At 46.8% G+C, this 24,355-nt stretch overlaps 1 protein-coding gene across 5 annotated transcripts in view; it reads right to left on the reverse strand.

Annotated features, from left to right (window-relative positions):
* Positions 1 to 354: 354 nt before the first annotated feature.
* The window catches only part of PSD2 (pleckstrin and Sec7 domain containing 2), a 56,499-nt gene continuing 32,498 nt past the window's right edge, over positions 355 to 24,355 (reverse strand). For 4 of the 5 annotated variants that reach the window (XM_053907436.1, XM_053907435.1, XM_053907432.1 and 1 more), the window contains 10 exons: positions 22,898 to 23,010; positions 22,110 to 22,172; positions 12,357 to 12,445; positions 10,498 to 10,541; positions 9,252 to 9,442; positions 9,008 to 9,078; positions 8,424 to 8,581; positions 7,371 to 7,515; positions 5,979 to 6,122; positions 355 to 2,599 (listed from right to left, as the gene is read on the reverse strand). In XM_053907436.1, the coding sequence (XP_053763411.1) occupies positions 2,390 to 2,599; positions 5,979 to 6,122; positions 7,371 to 7,515; positions 8,424 to 8,581; positions 9,008 to 9,078; positions 9,252 to 9,442; positions 10,498 to 10,541; positions 12,357 to 12,445; positions 22,110 to 22,172; positions 22,898 to 23,010 (1,228 nt within the window). In that variant the 3' untranslated portion in view covers positions 355 to 2,389. Of the gene's footprint in view, positions 2,600 to 5,978; positions 6,123 to 7,370; positions 7,516 to 8,423; positions 8,582 to 9,007; positions 9,079 to 9,251; positions 9,443 to 10,497; positions 10,542 to 12,356; positions 12,447 to 22,109; positions 22,173 to 22,897; positions 23,011 to 24,355 lie in introns of all 5 variants that reach the window. The other variant, XM_053907437.1, reaches the window with a different exon arrangement.

Consider the following 24,355-nt stretch of genomic DNA (forward strand, 5'->3'; position numbering starts at 1 on the left):
CTCCCAAATGGTAATGGTGACGTCCTGTCCCCCTCCCCACTAGACTGTGAGCCCCAGGTGGACAGAGAGCTGCTCAGTCCTCTTCTCACCACAGTATCCTCAGCACCTAGCACAGTGTGCGGCACTGTTGACCTTCACTGAATGAGAAAATGAAGGCTCAAAGAAACGCTGTGATCCAGGGTCAGTCCCCAGAAGTCCCTGAGTCTGCAGGGACCACCCGGTGGCGCAAACCACTTACTGCATCTTGCCTGTGGTCCTCCATCCTCTGGATTTGGACAGTCCTGGAAAATGGGCATATTAGGGGCAGAGGTTGTGGGGGAATGTGATGGTCCGTTAGAATGCAGGAAAATAATATTAGAACTCTGATTTAGATTTATTTTCATCTCATCTTTTTAAATTTCTATTTTTGTGTATGTTTTATAATGTACATAATATTTTAGTACAGTAGTACATGTATATAATTTACAATAAATAATTATACAATTAAGAAAGTGAACTAAAGATTTTTTTTACTGATGGGAGACATCACTAGTGCTCAGGGAAGCAGATCTGTCTGCAGCAGACAGAAGCCCGCTCCTCTGCTTTCATTCACCCACCCTCGTGAGGTGGAGGGTGGGAAACTGACCCCAAAAATCAGAGACCTTTGAGCCAGCCTGGAGATAGTACAGAGAGCTCTTTTACATTACATTGCTCTTTCGATTTCATTTAAATGAACATTTACTTCCCCTCAGCAAAATGAAGGGGCCAGATGGTTTGGCTATAAAATACACTTCAGCTGATCCAAATTAAATAACCTGGATTTAAATCACTACCTATTTTCACAGACTTCTACGTCCCTTGCATCAAATGGGAGCGTGCTTGTAAATGTTAGGTACTTAATAGATAAGCCAACCTTGCAACTAACTAAATATGTTACCACTGAGGTCAGAGTGCTGCCCAGACTAATCTATTTTAAAAATATAAAGGATTTGCTCATCATAGCTACACTGAGGGTCCCATCACCCCCACCACTTGTCAGTCTGAGGAATGCAGGGTTTATAGGATGCTAGTCTGTGATCATCGCAGGGCAGATTTGTCTACCCTTCCCAAGCATGTCCTTAGCTAGCCTTTGTGAGTCACTAGAAAAGTGAAAGAAGTATCAACTTAAAGAACAATCAGCCACTTCTTATTCCCTTTTTTTTTCAAGACCAGAAATTACTGGCTTCCATAACGTCTCCCCCCACCCCCGACAAACATCTTTGGGCTTGTTGACAAGTGGCTGTTGGCAAGGCAGAGTGTCTTTTATTCCTGTAGCAGTAGATCTGTACAAGAGGCCACCTCTGTAGCTCAGAGACCTGGCAGCACCAACATAAAGACCAAAATATAAACAGGGCCATGGTCCATCCCACTCACACCTTGCAATGCCTGTGGGACAGATGGGGTGGCATATATACACACACTGTCTACTTATTCCAAAGCATCAACTGTAAGAGCAGAGTAAGTCACAGGTCAGCCGGAAGAGGGGAAAAGCAGTGAGAGGGGTTCAGTGCCACCTCCACCTTCCCTCCCAGAGTGTCAGGGCCACCAAGGGACTAGATAGCAGCCCAGCAGCCCTCCTTGCTAACAGGTGGAGTGCTGAAATAGGCTTTTCCTTCATCATATTTCATCCTGATATCAGTTCCAAAATCATCTTTAAAGGGATTCCATATATATATATATATATATATATATATATATATATATATATAATTCTTATATATATATACATTTTTGTCCATATAAAAGAAAGCAGTAGTGGCCTCCATAAATGGAAGGTGAGGTGGACGCACACACGAGTGGAGACGACTTGGCATCGAGGGAACAGGCCCGGGTCCTGGATTATTGCAAAGGGAGACAGGAGAACAGGGCATGGTTCCAAAAGGTACAAGGTGGAGGGAGGAGAGGATGGTGCTGGTGGTCTGCAGACCCGCTGCTGGTCAAGTCTGAAGAAGGAGGAGGGGAACAGCCGAGGATCCAAGCTGAGACCTGGAGTCAAGTCCTGCCCTTGGAAATAAGGGAGATGAGGGGAGGAACTTGTGAGGAGGGGAGGGCCTGGGAAGCCAGCGGCCAGTCCTCCTTTCCCAGTGAGATGGTGTCTAGAACATGCATACAACTGGCCTACAAAATGAGGCTCCATGGTGGAGAGGAATATGAGGGCTGGGGAGAAGGTCTGAGGCCCGGAAAAACCCCAAGATGCAAGATCAACGCCATGAGTAAGCATCTCCATCTCCTTGGCCCACAGGGCTCTCTGCACCCCTCTGGCTGCCTGTCGACTGCCTGGAGCTGGTGCAAGCAGCCCCCAGCTGGAATTGTGCTCACTGACCCCTCTGGGGACATTTGCCTGCCTCTGGGGCTTGCCCATCCATGCCAGCTAAGTATCAGGCCCGGCAGTATCCTTCATGGCTTTGCTGCCAGTCACAGTCCCGTGGCCCTGACTGAGGGCCGGGCTTGAGTGCGTCTTGCGGAGTGAAGGGTCATCCCCTTCCAAGGTGGCCAGCCGGGCCTCAATCCGCTCCAGGTCATCTGAGCCCACTTTGATTTTCACAGCCAAGAGGTGGATATAGGTCTCATAACGGCTTTTCTGGAAAAAGGGCAGAGAAAGGCCAAAAACAAAGTCAAAGGACAAACAACAAAACACGAAAAAAGTATGTGTACTTTATGTGACAAAAGACTAATTTCCTTAATATTCAGAGAGCTCTCACAAATCAATAAAAAAGGAGATCAACAACCCAATAAAAAAAATAGGCAAGGGGCATGCACAGAAATGTCACTCACAATTTTAAATTTTCAAGTTAATTAGCTGTGATTTCTTGACTAGGACACCAAAAGCACTGACAACAAAACTAAAAAGAGACAAATGGGGTTATGAAATTTAAAACTCATATGCATCAAAGGACATGAACAACACAGTGAAAAGGCAATCCACAGAATGGAAAAAAATATTTGCAAATCATGTATGTAATAAGGGTCTAGTATCCAGAAATCTATGAAATATATTACAAAACTCCTGTAATTCAACAACAAAAACACAAACAACTCAATTAAAAAATGGCAAATGTGGGGCGCCTGGGTGGCACAGTCGGTTAAGCGTCCGACTTCAGCCAGGTCACGATCTCGCGGTCCGTGAGTTCGAGCCCCGCGACGATCTCGCGGTCCGTGAGTTCGAGCCCCGCGTCAGGCTCTGGGCTGATGGCTCGGAGCCTGGAGCCTGTTTCCAATTCTGTGTCTCCCTCTCTCTCTGACCCTCCCCCGTTCATGCTCTGTCTCTCTCTGTCCCAAAAATAAATAAAAAACGTTGAAAAAAAAATTAAAAAAAAAAAAATGGCAAATGTTGGAGCCCCTGGGTGGCTCAGTCGGTTAAGTGTCCGACTTCTACTCAGGTCACGATCTAACGGTTTGTGAGTTTGAGCCCCACGTCGGGCTCTGTGCTGACAGCTCAGAGCCTGGAGCCTGCTTCAGATTCTGTGTCTCCTTCTCTCTATGCCCCTCTCCTGCTTGCACTCTGTCTCTCAAAAATAAACAAACATTAAAAATTTTTAATTAAAAACATGGCAAATGTCTTGACTAGACATTTCTCCAAAGAAGGCATACAAATGGCCAATAAGCACATGAACAGATGCTCAACATCATTATCATCGGGGAAATGCGGATCAAAATCACAATGAGATATCACCTCACACCTATTAGGACAACTACTATGAAAGAAAACTCAGCAACTAAGTGTTGGTGAGGATGTAGGGAACACTGGAATGGCACACTGCTGTAGAAAACAGTATGGCTTTTCTTCAGAAAGTGAAAAATAACAGGAGCACCGAGATGGTTCAGTGGGTTAAGCATCTACCTCTTGATATCAGCTCAGGTCATGAGCTCACAGTTTCTGAGTTCGAGCCTCACGTCGGGCTCCACGCTGACAGTGTGGAGCGTGCTTGGGATTCTCTCTCTCCATCTCTCTCTGCCCTTCCCCACCCCTCTCTCTCAAAATAAATAAATAAACTTAAAAAAATAAAGTGAAAAATAACATTATCTTGTGACTCAGCAATACCATTTTGGGGCATATACCCAAAAAAACTTAAGGCAGGATCTCAGAAATATTTGCACACCCATAGCAACACTATTTATAAGAGCCGAGAGATGAAAGCAACCCAAATGTCAAGCAGTATATGAAAAGATAAGAAGTGGTATCTATATACAATGGAATATTATTCAGCCTAAAAAGGAAGGAAATTCTGACACAGGCCACAACGTGGATTAACTTGAGGACAAGCCAGTCACAAGACCACAAATCCTGGAGGATTCCACTCATACGAAGTACCGAGTCAAACTCAGAGAGACGAAGGTAGCACAGCGGTTGCTGGGGGTGGGAGGCAGAGTGCAGAGGGAGGGGCTGGGGAGTTGCTGTTTAATGGGTGTAGAATTTCAGTTTAGGAAGATGAAAAAGTTCTGGAGATTACTTGCATAACAATGTGAGTAGACTCAATACTACTGAACTACATACTTAAAAATGGTTAAGACGATAAATCTGATGTTATATGTATTTGCCACAATTAAAACATTTTTAATCCAAATTAATATAAGATACCCCTTGTTAAACCTCTCAGATTAGTGATGATTGAAACATTCAGTAGTGTCCAGTGTTGGTGAGGGCATGGACAGAGTAGTACATTCATAAGCTATTTAAAGTGTTATAAATTGGTAAACATTTAGAAGGGGAGATTTGGCAGTGTCTGAGGGCCTGACTCTGAGCTTCCAGCCCTCACCACAGTCAGGGGAGGCCGAGATCCTAGAAGAAGCAGGGACTACAGGTGAGGAGACACTGTTCTCACACAGCTCTGCGACATGAACAGAAAGACCCTTCGTTGCTGGGCCCATCCCCCTCCCCCAGTTAAGCCAGCGGGAAGTGAGAAAGACAGGGGTGCTGAAATTCCAATCCGACTGACTGCCTCGGTTAGGATTCAGGCTCCAGCACTTCTTAACTGTCACCTCAGGCAAGTGATCTGCTCTCTCTAAGCCTCAATTTTCCCATCTGTAAAATGGGGATAATAACAGACCTCATTTCACAGAGTTGACATGAGGATGAAATCAATCAGTACAAGGGAAGTGAAGGGAATCGCAGCTGCCTGGCGATTAGCGAGAGATCAGTCCACTGTAGCTTTTGCCATCCCTATGTTCACGCTGCAGAGAGAGTGGGTCTGAGAAGATTTCAAAAGCTGAACAGCTTTATGTTTTTTTAAAGGTCAGGATCTCTTGTGGGAACTCCCTTTTCCTCATACCTCAACAGAAAATCAATGTGGAAATCTAGAGATTGAGATTGGTTACTTCCTGCCCTTCCTGCTCCAGAGGCTGTCTGAGCCTCTATATTGTCCACTCCTGCAAGCAGGTCAACAGAAAGGCTGTCCAAAAGGGACAAGTGTTCCCACCTCCCTCCCGCAAGCTGCCCCCCTCTGCTTGACCCAGTGAGAGTGGTGCTCCATCAGCCCCGTTTGCAGAGCATCAGGGGGCAGGAGGGGGCAGGGAAAGGCAAGATGGAAGAAGGGAGAACTTAGGTGCTGTGCTTGATAAACATGTGCAAAAAAGGAAAATGACACAAAAGGGGGAGCAGGCCATGCAGACAGGCTCAAGCGGTCTGTGGTTTTGTTGTAACAGCTTCCGGAGTGGGCGGCTGGGTCATGGGGGGCATGGAGGTGAAGAGGGTCTTAGAGAAGGGTGGTACCTGCCTGGTGCTCTTTGAGAAACACAGGTGAGGGCACAGTGCTTGATTAACAATTGGCAGCTGGACTGTGCAGAGACCGGCCCACAGGAGGCCATGCATGGCTCAAGAGCACCTCAGGGGAACCCCCAAAGTGGGGAGCGCCCAAACCAGGAGTCCCTGGCTATAGAATGATGTTGGCGACAGGAGAAGAGCTGGCTTCCTCCTCCTGCCCCAGCCCTGAGCTTCGCAATCGGCCCCACGGAGAACCCACCTCAAAAGTGAGATAGTGCTCCTTCAGCCGATTCTCCTCGGCCTCCTTGGACTTGACGCCCCTCTCGACAGGGTGACACCTGTGCTCAGCCAGCTCTGCAGTCACCTGCCTCAACTTATTCTCATGAGAACGCAGCTGCTCCTCCTGTAAAGACATGGCCTGGACTGTGAGGGCCCACTCTCAGGACGGCACAGGGGTGGGTCTAATCCCGGCCTGCTGGATCTGCTTCACCAAAGGGAAACTGAGGCCGGGCCGGGGACATCAAGTATGTGGAGGACCTGAGGGAGTGGCCCTCCACTCTCCCGCTCCCCGCTCCTTGCTTTCATCAGCATCAACTCTCCTGGATAAATCTGCGGCAGGCTAAGGAGATGAGAGGCCCGCACACTGGAACGTGTGTGTAGACGCTGACACAGGCACACCAGCACTCCAGATGCAGTCTGCCCCCACCCCGGTTCACAGGGACTCTCATGGGCACACACAAATACAATGGACCAAGGGACAGCCTGGCCTCTGCTACCCCTGGCTCCACAGGATGCACACATTCTCTCGCATTCTCCCCCAGACAGACTCCATGGTTACAGACCCAGGATCATACCCAAAGACAGGCAGAGACACTGTTCCTCACAGACAGGTGCACACGTACATGCCACCCACCGAAGTATGGCCAGACCGCTTCATGCTGTGTGAGCAGTGGGCTGCGCCTGTGTGCGTATGTATGCGCACGTGTGTGCAGTGGAGGTGCGGGGAGAGAGCACGTGTGTGTGTACCTGTATGGTGTATGCCTGCGTGGGGTTTGCGTGTGTGTGTGCGTTGCATGTGCGTGCACAGGGGCTCTGGTAGCTCAATGGAGAGATCCAAGGCAAGGGCCCAGTACAGAAGGGGGCCCTGACAAAGACAGGCGGCATGGAGCCCCTCCTGCCCTCCACCTCCCAAGTAGCGTTCTACCATTTATCCTCTCCTCTCCAAACTACCCCTGAAAAAGTCACGTAGTTTTTGGGTTTTTTTTTAGGATTACAAATATAATATTTAAGGGTAGATCAGGACAGCAAAAGAGCCAGCCGAGTCTCACCTGTCCCCAGCTCCCTGTGGCACACACATTCTCTCGCATTCATGCTCAGACACGCACGATGCCCACAGACTCACAATGACATCCACAGGATACACCCCCATTGGCAGAGAAGAATGTAAGCCTCCGTGTGGTGTATGGCCTCAGTCATCCCATCTGTAAATGGGGGTGGGGCGCAATGGGGATGGAGGAGAATATCTGCCTCTTCACTTTGTCTCTTAGCCCAAGATCAGGCACCATCTAGGAGCTGAGGTGGAGGCTGCTGAACAGGGGGCCTGGCTGGACACAGCCTGAGGAGGTGGCGTTGGGGTCCCGGGAGCTTGTACCTGGCAGAGGCGAGTGGTGCAGGAGGGCAGCAGGGGCCGACAGAACTTCTTCATGGAGCTGACAGCCGCGGGGAAGGACGGGGCTGAGAAGATGGCAGCCACCAGGTTGATCCTAAGGATCCAGGACAGCATTTCTTCCTTGCTCCTGAGGACAGGATGGGAGGGGAGATGGCACCAGCTTCTCACAGTAGGACCCCCTGTCCCCTACCCAGGCCCCAGGCCCCAGCACTAGCCTGGCATAGGGAGGCCATCAATCCCTTCACAAAAGGGGGACAAAGGAGTGAGGGAGGATGGCAGGATGGGGGTTGGATGGGCCTGGTCAAGTCTATGTACAGAGCTCCTCTCACTCCCAGAGGCTAGGCAAGACCTGGATTTTCACATGAAAATCAAGCTGTCCAGGTCCAGAGCTAATGGCCCCGGAGTGAGAGGACTTAGAGTCAGCAGGTGATCCCTGGATGACTCGAACCTGGAGATAACTGGACAAGCAGTGTCCCCACTCGGGTTTCCTGTCCCTTCCCCACTACCTCGTCCAGCATACACACTCCCATCTTGAGAGGTCACCTACCAGCCTCCCTCCTCTTAAGCTCATGTGACACATGAAACTCCAATCTCAAGTCACAGGACAGGATGAAGGGGAGTGTACAGAGGTCTTCCAGGGAAACTACAGGACAAGTCTTTCCCATCCATTTCCCCACCCTGATTTACAGTAAAGGATGATTCATTAAGACTCCATCTGCCTTGGACGTAGGGACTTCAGCGTGCAACTGAATCACCTGAAAGCCTGGTTAGAACACAACTGCTGGCCCAGCCCCAGAGTTTCTGATTCAATAGGTCTAAGGTGGGGCCAAAGAAATTGCATTTCTAACACATTTCCAGGAGATGCTGAGGATCACACTTGAGAACCTCTACTTTGGGCGACCCCAGCTGTCAGTCGTGTGGATGACGTGCAGGGCACCCCGCCTGAGATGGATGAGGAGAGGGGTGCAGGGTAGGCTCGATGCTGCAGGCCCTGAGGCCAGGGTAGGAGTGAGGGGGGCTCCCACTCCTACTTACGGTGCCTGGAAGAGGAAGACCCTCCAGTCAGCTGTCTTCAGCTTGAGCACATTGGACTTCTTGCTGTAGTCGGAGGCCCTGGTGGCCAGAGCATGGTGCACACGAATGGCATTCTTCAGGTCACCCTCAGACAGAGCTTTGTCAGGCCTGTACTCATCCTGGACAGATGGGGTGGGGGCGGGCAAGCCTCTGTCATCACCAGGCTCTGGTTTGCCAGCCCACACTTCCTCGACCCTCGCCATCCCCCCCTTTTGCTCTCCTTCCATTCTTCATTCAGCTCTTGCCACTCTGGTGCCATGCCCTCCCCAACAAAGCACTCCAGCCTCTCCTCTTCACACCCTGGTTTGTCCCAAGGCCAAAGAGAACTTCCACTGGGTATCCTCTGACTCCTGGGCACTTAAAAGGCCCTTCCCTGAAAACCCAAGGTTCTGACTGAGCTTGAGTCAGGTTTTAATGAGGGGAAGACCCAGCATCTGCCTAAGCCCCATGTCCTGCCAGGGACCCTCTGAGCACCACAAGGCAGGGGCCGGTTGGAAGACTGCGCTGGCCTTTTTTGGGTAAGGACTCTGGGGGCAGTCTCTCACCTTCTGCAGGTACAGGATGGTCCCTTTGAGCACCGCGTAGAATTTCTTCCAGCCACGCCTCCCACGGGGTGCTAGGGATGGGGGTAAGAGTAGTGCGGCCACAACCACCCACCCCAGTTATCTCCTCCCCCACATCCCCTTACAGTCTACCTAGGTGTGCAACCCCAGACGAGCAGCCATGGGGCCAGACCCTCCCCCCAGACTGGCATCCCTCCCCATGGCCCTTCCCCTGCCTGACACCCACTCCTCTTGCCATCCATGTCGGCGTGAGTCTTCCGAGTCAGCACGCCATGCTTGTAGGTGGTAGCACTGAGAGCCTGTGGAACATCCAGGAAGGGGTTGCCACCATCCAGGATCCGTGTCACCTTCTTGGTGCCTGTCCCAAACTTGTCATCCACCAGCTCAGACAGTGATTTCCTCAGTTCGTCTTCATCACTAGGAAAATAGGAGGCCTGAACACCACCTCCATGAAAGCCTAAGCCCCACACGGACATGCTCCCTCTTCACCAACCACTCCTCTGGGAAGCAGTCAGAGGTGAAGAGAAGAGGTAAAGAGGTTCCAATTCCAGATCACAGATCCATATATTTGACCCCTCTCCTTAGTCTTTGTTTCTGACCCCTGTCCTCTGAGCTTTGATTTTTGGCCTTCAAGCTCCAATCCTCCAAGCACTCTTTGACCACAAAGTTGGAGACCTTACTGGTTTTATTCCTTATTTCTTCTCTTCCATCCAACCCTGAAAGCCCAGCCCCAGGGAGCAGTGACCCATGGCCAGCCTGAAGCTGCTGACCAAGCCCCACAAACATGTTGGGGAAAGGTGGGCCAGGAGATGAGGCCCCTAAAGTCTAGGATCCCCATTAGAGCCCTGGTAGAAAAATGCCAGATCTTCCCAGTGTTGTTGGAATTCCTCACAATTCCTACCTGGGATCTCTACATGTACCCAAAGACCAAGGTGCCCTGGGGAGCACAGGAGGGTGGGGCAGCCGCTTTCCCCAGGAGCCTCTCAGTCTCCCCACCCAGCAAGATCACCACAACTCTTTCCAGATGGCTGGGCACCTCCAGGTCTCACTGCCTTTGCAGAGGAACAAGTTATGGCAACAGTTGCCCCTCCCCGCTACCAAGAGCAGTTACACTGGGGTCTCATGCTTCCTGCCTGCTTACCTCCCAAGAAGGAAACTATCATCATTGGGAATAGTGGCAATATTGCAGTATAGAAAACAAGTTGTGGCCATCATGAAACTCAAGTCACAGTTTAATCTATTCCATACCAGTGTAAACACTTCACACTTTTTATCAAGATAAAAAATGTACCCAAAGGGGAACTCAACGTGTGGTGCTGACCTGCTGGACAGGGGTCACCAGAGTCCTGGGCTGGGAGATATCAGCACCATGGAGAGTGACAGAAGTGACTTCCCTGCACCCTCAGCCACTCCCTTTTTTTCCTTCCCAGTGACTCACTTTCCCCATACCTGTGCCCATGGGCACTACTCACATGGCCCATTCCAGCTTTTCATTCTTGATGGAGTTGTAAAGGGTCTACAACAGGGAAAAAGAAAAAGAGATGACTTCAGATGAAAAGTCAAAGAAATCTGAATCTCTAGTAATGTGGATGTAGTGAAGTATCATTTCAGCCAGTGGGGCAAAATGGGTGTTTGATTCACAGTTGTTTGTTGGATGGGTGAATGAATGTGGGGTGGGTGGGGAGATGATTGTTCAGATGCATGGGTGAATAGATCTGATGATGAGTTGGGCAGACAGGTTGGTGGGTAGGTGGATGGGTGGGGAAACGAGTGGGTGAGTGAGTGTTCATGGGTGTAGAAGGTGTATGTGTGGATGATGGGTGGGCATAGGGGCAGGTAAATGAGCTTCTGGGTAGGTGAATGGATGAAAGGATGGCTGCATGGGAGGTTGGGTAGATGGCATGGGTGGGGAGATGGGGTCATTTGATCTCACAAATACATTCTTTTTTTTTTCTTTTTCATGTTTATTTATTTTTGAGAGACAGAGCACAAGCAGGGGAGGGGCAGAGAAGGAGAGAGACACAGAATCTGAAGCAGGCTGAAGGCTCTGAGCGGTTAGCACAACAGATGCTGACAGGTGACCCTCACATATACTTCTTAACAAGCACTCCTTGATGGTGAAAAAAAATAATTATGGTAAGAAGAGTGATGGAGACAATGTTCTATTTTTTGACCTCCAGACTCATTATCCAACTACCTACCTGGCATCACCATATCCTTCAAACCCACTGTCTAAAACTGAACTCATCACTTACCCCACCCCCATAAACTGGCTCCTCTTTCCCCCAAGGCAGAGAACTGACCAGGCTTAAAAGGCTTGTTGAGTTCTGCCCTGGGCTCTAACCTCACAAGAAAACTAGAATCCCTTAATTCCTGGTGATGTTGAAAAAATGGGTGGGTTTTTCACTGTGGTGATGACATTAATAGTTGTGGTGGAGGTGGCAGCGGTGATCAAGGTGGTGGTCGTGGCCATGGCAGCTGTAACAATTGGTGGAAGGTTTGAGGATTGCCATAACAGCAATAATGATAATGGAGTGCCACAAACAAGTCTCATAAAGCCTATCCCTCTGCCTAACTCAGGGAACACGTAACAGTCAAATGTTGAACTGGATGTTCACTAACTCTGTCCCAAAGTCATGGTGGCCCTGACCCCAGTATTAAAAACCTAGACTGTCAGGTGGGTACCTGGATGGCTCAGTCAGTAGAGCATGTAACTCCTGATCTCTGGGTCACGAGTTCGAGCCCCATGTTGGGTTGTAAAGATTACTTTAAAAAAATCTAGGAGCTCCTGGGTGGCAGGGTTGGTGAAGTGTCCAACTCGTGATGTTAGCTCAGGTCATCATCTCATAGTTCATGAGTTCAAGCCTTCCATCCGACTCTGCACTCATGGTGTAGGGTCTGCTTGGGATTCTCTGTTTCCCTCTCTTTGCCCCTCCCCTGCTCTCTATCTCTCTCTCATACACTAAATAAATAAATAAACATTTCTGAAAAATCTAGGGGCAGCTGGGTGGCTCAGTCAGTTAAACATCCAACTCTTGATTTTGGCTCAGGTCATAATCTCACCATTTGTGAGATCAAGCCCCACATCAGGTTCTGCACTAATGACACAGAGCCTGCTTGGGATTCTCTCTCCCGCTCTCTCTCTGCCCTTCCCCTGTTCATGCACCAGCCTGCATAATCTCTCTCCCAAAATAAATAAATAAATAAACTTTAAAAAAAAAAAAGAAAAAGAAAAATTCTAGACTGTCAAGATTTAGTGGAGCAGAGATCTCTCTCCTCCCCACCTATTCCCCACCCACTTGTGAGCATGGGAACCCTTAACAGATTTTACCTTAAGCAGGTCTTTGGCAAAGTCTTGGCCATCATTCAGCTGGTCCAAGTTGGCAATGAATTGCTGACAGGACATCTTCTTGCCAATGTTCTGTAATGGAGAAATGGTTCTAGCTGAGAGTAGGGATGAGGCTCATGCGATCCCCACACCCTGCCCTGCCCAGCCAGAAGGGTGGAGGCAGCATCAAGGGCAGTAATGAAAAATACTGCCTCGATTTCCCTTTGTCTCCAAGGGTTTACAAAACTCTTTTTCACTTTCCAGATTCTATCTCACCCTCAAGCATCATGAAAAGTTGGAGTTCTCCTCTCGCCCAGATGGAGTCAGGTTGGACTAAATTATATAATAGTTGATATCTGCCAGGTGCCTAGTGTGTTCCAGGGATTGTACTTGACATGCATTATTTTATTTCGCTCTCACAACAAGGAAAAGGCGAGGTGAGTATTATCATCATCCCCATTTGACAGTTAAGGAAACTGAAGTACAGGAAGGTGAAGTGACGTGCCCATGATCACACAGCAAGGAAGTGGAAGGGCTGAGTGTGTCTGACACCAAAGCCCATGCTCTCACCCGCTACTCCATGGTTAACTCTCCCAAGGTCACACAGCACCAGGACTTGAACCCAGGCCTCTTGGCTGCTGAGCAGAAGCTCTGTGTATTCCGTCACAACTGTCTCACCCTCTCACCTGTACAGAGGGGCGGCAAGACCTCCAAGAGGTAGGTGAAGTGAGGGAGAGGTTGGTCTTAAGAGAATCAAAAATCATTTTCCATCAACACACATGGGTACCCCATGCTGAGCTGGGCTGGGCTGGGGCCAAGGGAACCCAAGCAGATGGTCTCACTCCAGGAGGCACAAACAGACAAAGAGCTGAGAATGACTGCACCCCCAAGTTCTGCCTTTTTTAAACCACTGAATAGCAGAGGGGCTCCAGTCCTCCAAACCCAACAGCTGATGTACATACTTTCAGACTCTTCTTGCAATATCCATGTTTGAGGACACACTGGGTGGCACTTCATCTTTGTAAAGACGAAGACCCTTGAACACCAGATACCTATTGGTGTAGGATTTTGTGGATTTCGGTTTGCTTTAAGACAATATTTCCCAAGACTTACCTACAGATGGGAATAGGGATTCCCCCAAAAAAGACTTCATAATCAAATAAGTTTATGTGCATGATTCAGAGTGCTTAATGTGCTTTTGTGTGTTGGGAGTCTCCAAAGAGAGGATTCCATGTACAGCTTCCCATATCCATTGACCTTAGCCCCACCTTAACAAAGAGAATCTATTAATATCATGTGGGACGTTCACATACCACAGAAAATAATTCAGAAAACAAGAATATAAGGGAACATAAGGCTTTGTAAGTAGTTGACAAGCAAGAATTTTCTATACCTTTACAAAGGGTTAAGGAGACAAGATCCTGTATGTGCCTCAATAAGGTATGTTTCCTATGTTTATGTGTACATTTTACATGGACATATATGTACATGCATAATAGCCATTTATGTCCGCATTCATAACAGGAATATGAGGCAATAATGTCTGAGTTCCACACACTGAACATCCCCCAGCCACCAGTCAGGAGTTCAAAATCAAAAAATAACCAGGCAAGATTTTTAATCCTAGAAATGACAGGCTATCTTGTTGCAAATGAACCTTCCTAACAGAAACAATTGCTGGTCAAGATATTAATAAAACATCTGCGGGAAGGCATTGGAGAAATACAGAGCAGTGAGGACTTCAAGGGTAAAGATCCTACAAAGAAAGGAAGCATGGAGACGTGAGCCCAATAAGAAGGTTTCCTCCTTGAAGCATTTGCCAACTCACAAGCAGTGGCCAAAAGGCCGAACAACTGCGAGGTCAGGAGGAGTGGAGAACAAAAACTGGAGTGCAGGGCCCAGCAAGGACAAGGGGCCCTGGGCAACACCCCAGTCATATTTCAACAACAAAAAAAAGATGAAATTAAGAAAGGAAACACTAGGAGCACCTGGGTGGCTCAGTCGGTTGAGCAGCCGACTTCAGCTCAGGTCATGATCTCACAGCTCGTGAGTTCAAGCCCCGCATCGGGCTCTGTGCTGACAGCTCAGAGCATGGAGCCTGCTTCAGATTCTGTGTCTCCCTCTCTCTCTGCCCCTCCTCTGCTCATACTCTGTCTCTCTCTGCCTCAAAAATAAATAAACATTAAAAAAAAAAAAGAAAGGAAACACTAAAGGGACTTCTTCCGACAAGAGGAAAATTATCCCAGATGGAAGCATGAAAAAGTAGAAAGGAATGAAGAGCAGCAAAAAGGTGGCTACATCTAAATGAATACTGATTGTATAAAACAACAATAAGAGAGTTTTCTGGGGAACAAAGTATAGAGAGAAATATAATAGTTTAAAAGATGATAATGGTGATACATAAGTTGAGAGGGCAATAAATGGAGAAATGAAGTTAAAGTGTTTTAAGGTTATTTCATCCCTCAGGAAGTGGCAAAAGTACATTAATAAGTTAGGATGCACATTGCAAACCAACAAAAGAATTCTGAAAGAATGAACAACTTAACAGGTTAATGGGATAAAAGGGAATTCTTTTTTTTTTTTTTTAAGTTTAATATTTGAGAAAGAGAGAGAGAGAGCATGAGTGTGAGCAGGGGAAGGACAGAAAGAAAGGGAGAGAAATAATCCCAAGCAGGTTCCTCACAGTCAGTGCAGAGCCTGACCCGGGGCTAGATCTCATGAACTGTGAGATCATGACCTGAGCCGAAATCAAGAGTCAGACGCTTAACTGACTGAGCCACCCAAGCGCCCCTGGGATAAAAGGAAATTCTAAAAAATACTTTAATAATCCAAAAGTAGGCAAAAAAAAAAAAAAAAGGAGGGGAAAGGAACATAGAAGAGGTAAGTCAGAGAAAACAAATCATATCCTGGTATGTTTAAATTTAATTATATTAGTAATTCATTAAATGGTCAAATTAAGAGGCAAAGACTATCAGACTTGTTTTTAAGTATATCATACAAGAAGACCTCTTAAATAAAGGGGACAGAAATCTTAGAAACAAAGGATGGAAAAACATATACTGTACATGCAGACACTAACAAAAGAACTCCAGTATAAACACACTAATACCTGACAAAATAGACTTGAAGACAAGAAAACTTGCTAGAGATAAAAAGAGACATTTTCATAGTGATAAAGGGGCCAATCTGTCAGATGATATAAGCATTCTAAATGTGTATGCACCTAATAATATAGTCTCAAAAAATAAAAGACAAAAATTTAGAGAACCAAAAAAAGAGAATGACACATTCACAATCTTGGTTGGGAATTTTAACACTGTTCTCTCAGTAACAGGAAGAACAAGAATACTAAACAATTCATTAACAACAATGAGATAAAATGGACAAACTCCTAGAAACACACAAACTATCAAAAATGCTCAAGCAGAAATAGGAAATTTGAATAGATCTATAAGAAATAAAAAGATTGAATCAATGATTAAAAAGCTCACAAAAGAAAAGTCCAGAACCAGATGGCTTCAGTAAACTTTACCAAACATTTAGAGAAAAATTAACACCAATACTTCTCAAACTCTTCCAAAAAATTGAAGCGGGAAAACTCCCTAACTCATTCTATAAGGCCAACATTACCTTATACCAAAACCAGAAAAAGACATCACAAGAAAACTACGTAACAATATCCCTTAGGAATATAAATGCAAAACCCTCAACAAAATACTAGCAAACAGAATCCAGTAGCATTTTGAAAGGATTATATAGCATGACCAAATGGAATGTATCCCAGTAATGCAAGGTGGCTCAACACACAGAAATCTAGCAATGTAATACACCACATTAATAGAATGAAGGCAGGGGGGAACCACATGATCCTCTCAACTGATGCAGAAAAAGCATTTCACAAAATTCAACCCTTCTTTCACTTAAAAAAAAAAAAAAACAAAACACCCAACAAACTAGGAATAGAACTTCCTCAGAATACTAAAAAGCATTTATGAAAAACTCACAGCTAACATCATACTCAATGGTACAAGACTAAAAGCTTTTCCCCTAAGATCAGGAAAAGGCAAGAATGCCCACTTTCCCCATTTCTATTCAACATTGTCCTGGAAGTTCCAGCCAGAGCAATTAGGCAAGCAAAAGAAGTAAAAGGCATCCAAATTAGAAAGGAAGAAGGAAAACTCTATCTATTCACAAATGACATGATCTTGTATATAGAAAATCCTAAAGAATATACCAAAAAATAAACACATTCTGGAAAGTTGCAGAACATAAGAGCACACAAAAATCAATTATATTTCTATGTTAGTAAAGAATGATCATAAAATGAAATTAAGAAAACAATTTCATTTACAATAATATTAAAAAGAATACTTAGAAATAAATATAACCAAGGAGGTAAAAGATTTGTATACTGAAAACTACAAAAGATTGACAAAAGAAATTAAAGACCTAAATAAATAGAATGACATCTAGTGTTCAGGGATTGGAAGACTTAATATAGCTACAATGGTAATACTCCCAAATTGATCTATAGATTCAATGCAATCCGTATCAAAATCCCAATGGCCTTTTTTGCAGAAATGTAAAACTTTATATTCAAATTCATATGGAACTGTAAGGGCTCCCAATAGCCCAAACTTGGAAAAGAACAAAGTTGGAAGACTCATACTTCCTGATATCAAAACTTACTACAGGCTGACTCAATCCATTAAGCATCTGACTCTTGATTTCAGCTCAGGTCATGATCTCATGGTTCTTGGGTTCAAACTTCACACTGTCAGCACAGATTGGTTTTGGGATTCCCTGTCTCTCTCCCTCTCTACCCCTCCCTCACTTGTGCTCGCTCCCTCTCTCTAGCTCGCTCTCTCTCAAAATAAAAAAAAGTCAAAAAAGAAAACTTTTACTACAGACAAAGGTAATCAAGATAGTGGAGCACTGACCTAAGAATAGACATATAGATCAATGGCACTAAATTAAGAGCCCATAAACACACCCATACCTCTGTAGACATCTGAATGTTTTTTACTGAGTAAATCTGACATATAACATTGCATCCATTTATGGTATACAGTGTGTTACTTTGATACACTTACATATTGTAATATTACAGTCAGTTAACATGGCCAAGACCATCTAATGAGGAAAGAATAGTCTCTGTAACAAACGGTGCTGGGACAACTGGATACCCAGAGCAAAAGAATGAAACTGAACCCTTACTTCACTCCATATATAAAAATTAACTCAGAATGGATCAAAGATCTAAACATAAGACCCAACACCATAAAACTCTCAAAAGGAAACATAGAGATAAATCTTTGTAATCTTGGATTTGGTAATGGTTTCTTAGATGACACCAAAACACAAGCAAGCAAGCAAGCAAGCAAGCAAGCAAAAATAAATAAATAAATAAATAAATAAATAAATAAATAAATAGGACTTCTTCAAACTTAAAACCTTTTGTGCACCAAAAGATATATCAAGAGAGAGAAAAGACAACTTACAGAATGGGAAAAATTTTTTCTAACCATATATCTGATAAGGGTACAGTATCCAAAATATATAAACTCAACAACAAAAGCACAAACTATGCAATTAAAAATGAGCAAAGGGTTTTAAGGGACGATTCTCCTAAGAAAATGTAGAAATGATCAATAAGCATATGAAAAGACGCTCAACATCACAAATCATTAGGGAAATGCAAACCAAAACCACAATGAGATGATACAACTCCACAGTCATTAGGATGGCTATTATTGGGGCGCCTGGATGGCTCAGTCGGTTAAGCATCCAACTTCAGCTCAGGTCATGATCTCACATTTCATGGGTTCGAGCCCTGTGTTGGGCTCTGTGCTGACAGCTCAGAGCCTGGAACATGCTTTGGATTCTGTGTGTGGGTGTCTCTCTCTCTGCCCCTTCTCTGCTTGTGCTCTCTCTCTCTCTCTCTCTCAGAAATAAATAAACATTTAAAAAAAAGGATGGCTACTATCAAAACACAGAAAATATGTGTCGGCAAGGATGTAGTAAAATTAGAAAATTTGTGCCCTGCTGGTCGGAATGTAAAATGGTTCAGTCACTATGGAAAACAGTATGGTTGTTCAGAAAGTGAACATATACCTAACAGAATTTAAAGCAGGGTCTCAAAGAAATATTTGCACATCCATATATCCATAGCAGTATTATTCACAAAAACCAAAAGGTGAAAGCAATCCAAAGTGTCCATCAGCAGATGAAAGGATAAACAAAATGGAATACATACATACAATGGAATATTACTTAGCCTTAAAAATTCTGTCACATGCTATAACATGGATGAACCATTAGGACATTATGCTACATGGCATAAATGAGTCACAAAAATATAAATTCTGTATGATTCCACTTGTATGAGGAATCTGGAATAGTCAAATTCACAGAAACATAAAGGAGAAAGGTAGTTGTCAGTGGCAAGGTGGAGAGGGGTGTTGAGGAGTAGTTGTTTAATATGTGTAGAATTTCAGTTTGGGAAGATGAAAAAGTTCCAGAGATTACTTGCACAACAATGTGAACAGACTTAACACTACTGACCTACATTATATAAGATGGTAACTTTAATGTTATACATCTTTTACCCCAATTAAAAAAAATTTTTTTACTACAATTGTTAAATTTTTTTAATCCAAAATATGGGCAAAGTACTCAAATAGGCATTTCTCCAAAGAAGATATACAAATGGTCAAAAAAACATGAAAAGATGCTCAACATCATTAGTCATCAGGAAAATGTAGACCAAAACCACAATCAGACAGCACTTCATATCCACCAGAATGGCTATCAAAAAAGAAAGAAGCATTAAAGAGGATGTGGAAAAACTAAAACCCTCATGTAATGGCAGTGGGAATTTAAAACAGTTCAGCCACTATGGAAAACATTTCCACAGTTCCTCAAAAAGTTAGGCACCAAATTAGCATATGATATACCTAGTCTACTCTTAGGAATTGAAAACAGGTGTTCAAACAAAAAAAAGATTGGACGCAAATGTTCACAGCAGCATAAATCATAATCACTACCCAGAAGGAGGAAACAACCCAAATATACATCAACAGATAAATGGATACATAAAACATGGGACATCCGTGAAATGGAATATTATCTGGTCATAAAAAAGAATGAAATATTGACACATGCTGTAACATGGACAAACCTTGAAGACATATGCTAAGTGAAAGAAGCCAAACACAAAGGCCATATATTTTATGATTGAATTCACATTAAATATACAGAATAAGCAAATCCATAGATGCAGAAAGCAAATTAGTGGTTGCCAGGGGCTGGGGGGAGGAGAGAATGGAGAGTGGCTGCTAATGGGTACAGGAAACCCTGTAACATTACAACCCCAGTTCGGGGTGACAAGAAAGTTCTGGAAGTACGGAGTGGTGATGATAGCACACCATATGAATATACTTAATTCCGCTGAATTGTGCACTTTAAAACGATTAAGATGGTATGTTATGTGTATTTGACCACGATAAAAAAAAAAAAATCAGTAAGGATATGTAAGATTTGCACAACACAGTGAAAAGACTTGACCTTATCTGCATACAGAACGTTTCAACCAACTACTGCAGAATGGACTTTCTCTTCAAGCCTACATGAAATAGCTACTAAAACTGTCCACCTGAAGAACATGCACCTACCCCTCTGCCAGCTCCTTTACTGCCTCTTTCTCTGACCAGAGAAGTTGTCTGGGGCTCTAGCAGGCCCCACGTTCCTGAGATCCCCACATCCAGCCGGCACTCAGTCTCCAGCACTCAGTCTCCAGAGAGCAGAGGAGTGGGGGATGGGGGAGAGCACAAAGCAGGGGGAGCTGCTTCAATTGGGAGCCTTTGGAGAGAGCTCACACTAACTGCAACCCGAGGGGGAGCTGAGTACTTCACAAGTTCTGTCTCCTTAAGCCTCACAGGAACTTTATGAAGGTGAATGGGAGGTTTAGCGAGGTAACTTGCCCCAGGCCACACAGCTGTCCTGTGGGGAAATACTGGGGACTCTCACCCAGAACGCTTTCTCCTGATCCTTTTGCAATACTGCCTCAAGAGAGAAAGACGGGATCCTCAATGTCTGTTGGCTCCAGAAACCGCAATCCTGCCCCACCCACTTCTGCTCTGGGAAGGTGCTGATGTTCCTCCTCAGCTGCCGGCATTGATGTGGGGGGTGGGCAGCTACAGCCCACCAAGCTCAGGGGTACCCTTGACCTAAGTGGCTGTTGCAGTTCTTAACCACGGAGCATCCATGACTTGGCAAAGCAGTAACTGGGTCCTAAGATTGCCCTCAGGCCCAACCAAGGGTGGGAATCGGGAGAGGAGGGGTGTGTTTAATGCTCCTTTTAAGGTACAGTAGCAATACCTGCTCTCCATACAGAGTGAGCAGTCTTGGGGGAACATTAGCCGGTTAATGGGTATTAGTTCTGGAGACATTCTCAGGGAAGGCGCACATCTACTCTCCTGTTCCACAAGCAGGCTGCCAGCCCAGGCAGACATAAAGGAAACTGTCACATGACTACTCCTTAAGCCGAGGTCACCAAGGTCGGCACCCTTCCTAGTCAGGTGCCCCAGTGTACCCATGCCCTCTCAGGTTGCCATTAGGCTATGGTCTTCACATTCTTAACTCTCCAGGGATCTACAGGTTAGGCCTTGGGGCTCTCCCTCATTTAAATCTTAATATCAATAATGAGTCCTATTGTTATTCTTACATAATGATGTTATTCATAATTAAATCCTTACTAGGTACCCAACCCTGATGCTTGGTGTTGTGCATACTAATTCTCTCCATCCTCCCCAGGCCACTTGTCAGGAAATCATTATTCCCACCTCACAGATGCAGAATCTGACGCTCAATGTCTTGTCCAGCGTCACAGAGCCTCCACTTGGAGGCAAGAGCAGGATCTGAAGCTGGGTCTGTCCTAGCTCTTTCTTCCACCCTATGTGCCCTGAGCTTTCCCGGTTAACCCCAGAACCAGACTTGGCCTGTGGTCCCCATGTGTCAACGAAATATCCCCAACCCAACACAGGGGCTCTGACCACCCCTGGATGAGCAATGACGGGGCAGATGAGGTGATGAGGGACACAGAAGGGGGAACATGGAGATGCGAGGTCTAGGCTCACAGGGCATGCACACCACCGGCTACACTTACCACCTGAAGGAGGGCAAGAGAGACCAAAGAGGGGGGGGTCCCCGGAGCAGAGGAAGGAGAGAAGAAGGAGTTATTGAGCCACAAGCAACACAGAGAGCCCAGGCCTGTGATGGCACAGCCTCACAGCCTGGGGCACCCACCTTTTACTTCACTAATTGCCTGGTGGTAGGTCAGGGTGATGAGACCGCCTCCTGAGGGCAACCTACCATTTGACAGGTGGGGGCTGCCTGGGGCGAGGCACTTCAACAGGGCCACATCCGGACTTGCCAGACAGGGGCAGGAAGAGCACTAGCTCTTTAGCAATGCCTGGAGTCGACACAGCTGGGGGTGGCATGTCTTATTTAGCAAACCCCACTTTCCCTGTGCCTCAGCTGTACTCTCTGCTTGGGGGCAAGGCATCCTGGCAGATCTCAGGTGAATAAACTAAGGCAGAGCCAAGCCTAGAAGCCAAGTTGTCCAACTCCCAGGTCTGCTTAAAGAACCATGGCCAGCAAGCAGGGATCAGGAAGGGGGATGGGAGAAAGAGTGAGCCCCAGGACAGCGCAGGGGTGGGTCAGTGCGAGCACATGCCCCTTTCCTGCCTCCCCAACTCACATGTCCGTGCAGGTCCGTGTTGAGCAGCATCAGAGCACAGGTGAGCGTGTGGATCCCATCTAAATCAGAGATGGTGGCACCCTCAGTGTGAGGACCCATTTCTTCAAACCCAGCCACCCACCTGTCTCCTGACAGAGCCAACCTGAAGACCTTGGAGAGAGGAAGAGGCCAGCCACCAGCCAAATGCACCTCAGGGCCCAGAAGCTATGTGACGCTTCCTGCTCTATCCCCCACTGCAACACCAGAGTCACTTGCCTGCCCCAGGTCAGGGCCAACCCCTCCCTCACAAGGGACCTGAGCTCCCTGGGCCTGCTATAGGCCAGACTCCTGCCTCCTGTGACCAAACTTATCCTGACACTCAGACCCAGGAGTGGCTATGGGTCGTGGACTATGTCCCTGCCTTGGCCTGTGTCTCCTCCAATAACTGGCCTAGTCCCCCAGTTCCTGGGACTCGAGTCCATCCACAGGAAAGTGCTGCTGCTAAGAGGGCGAAGAGGGCCCCAACCCAGACCTCCACACCAGGACTCCTACCACACCAAGAATCAGCACTGCCAGGGGGAGCAGGGAGAATGAAAAACCAAAAGACTGAATCTAGGATCGAGGACTTCCAGGCACAGAGAATGACAATGGGCAAGACATTTGGAAGGTCTCTCGTCCAGCAAGCAGACCCCACTCTATGTGCCATCATTCAATGTTCACTGAACAGGACAGAGGTGGCACATGGACCAAGGGTAGGAGGAAGCCAGGGCCCAGCAGGGGCGGCAGGTGGGACAGATGGCCGTACCTTCCGAGGTGCTGTCATCCGGGTTGCACTGGCAGTACCGGCGGGAGAAGTGTGTAAGGACCCGCTCACGCTCCTGCGTCTCCCCCATCAGTGGGAAAGCCTTCAGGAAGGTTCTGGAAGGCAATTCAAGGATGTTGAAGGCCTTCTAGAGTCCCTGAACCAGTCTAGGGTAGGAATCCCCCCACACACATACCACATAAACCTGCCAGAGTGGGCCAGGGCTCTAGGGCCCCAGCATCTGGGCCAAGGGGGACATCCTGGCCCGCAGGACAGCCTCTGGAGTGTGGAGGCTAAGGGCATTTAGAATTTCAGTCCTCAGTGCCCTCCAGGAAGGAAGCAGGGGACAGATTATGAAGAACAAAGGCAGATGAGCACCTCAGGGCTACCATCAGCTCTGCTTCAGGATAAATACCCACCCCTCTCTAGATCCTCTCTGGCGGGGCCTGGATTGGCCACAGCTGCCCCTCAGACTGTTCCTCCTCAGTCATTCCTGTTCCTCACCCGATGTGCCACCAGCTGAGCCCCAGGCCCCACCCTGGCCTCCCTCACTCTTCCCCCACCCCAAATCTGAGCTGTCGCCAAGTCCCAACAGCTTGTTCTTCACCCCTGATCTCAAATCCTCCTCCTCCTCTGCCCTCATCATATGCCCAGGACACCCTCAGCAGCCTCCAGACAGGTACACCCCTGCACCTCCTTGATACATCTTCCCTGCAGATACCGAATGGCCTTTCTAAACAAACATGTAGTCGAGACTCGTCCCTGCTTAAAACCTGTCACTGGCTCCCCAAAGCAGTCAGGATAACGGCCAAACTTCTCATGTTCTGGCCTTCATGATCACGCCACCTGTCTCTCCTATCCCTCCAAGGTCCCCTCCCCCCAACCTCCCACACCATATTCACACCCTAGACAGGACAGGCACGTTCACTACCCCATGCCTCTGAGTGGGGTGAAGCTATCTGGAAGGACTTTTACTCCTCTACTGGGCAGCTCTGAACCCCTCTCCTGGCCTACTTCAAAAGTCACTGGCTCTCAGGGGCCCGTGAGAGTTGATAGCAAAACCAGAGGGGCTGGGAGATGGGGCTGAGGCACAACTCTTCTTGGGAAGGAAAACTGCCAGCTGAGCAAACTTGAGCCTCTATCTGTCCAGGGTTCATGAGACTAGTTCATTCCTAACTTTGCCATGGTTCATTTGGTTCCTTGAAAGCCTATTTTGCTTTGTGCTCTCTCATGCTGCTCCTAAGGCACCCTGAGACCCGTGAGTCCATCTTGGCCAGCCCTTAGCCTCTAAGCCTCCCAAGGCATCTCAAACTGCAGACCACGTTCTACTTCAATCCCAATCAGTCAAGGACTGCCAGACAAAAACATTCTGCGGGCGCCTGAGTGGCTCAGTCGGTTGAGTGGCTGACCCTAGATTTTGACTCAGGTCATGACCTCAAGGTTTGTGAGATCAAGCCCCGG

Source organism: Panthera pardus, unplaced genomic scaffold (genome assembly GCF_024362965.1).
Source record: "Panthera pardus isolate Hobbes unplaced genomic scaffold, ASM2436296v1 HiC_scaffold_2, whole genome shotgun sequence".
NCBI classification, from domain to species: Eukaryota; Metazoa; Chordata; class Mammalia; order Carnivora; family Felidae; genus Panthera; species Panthera pardus.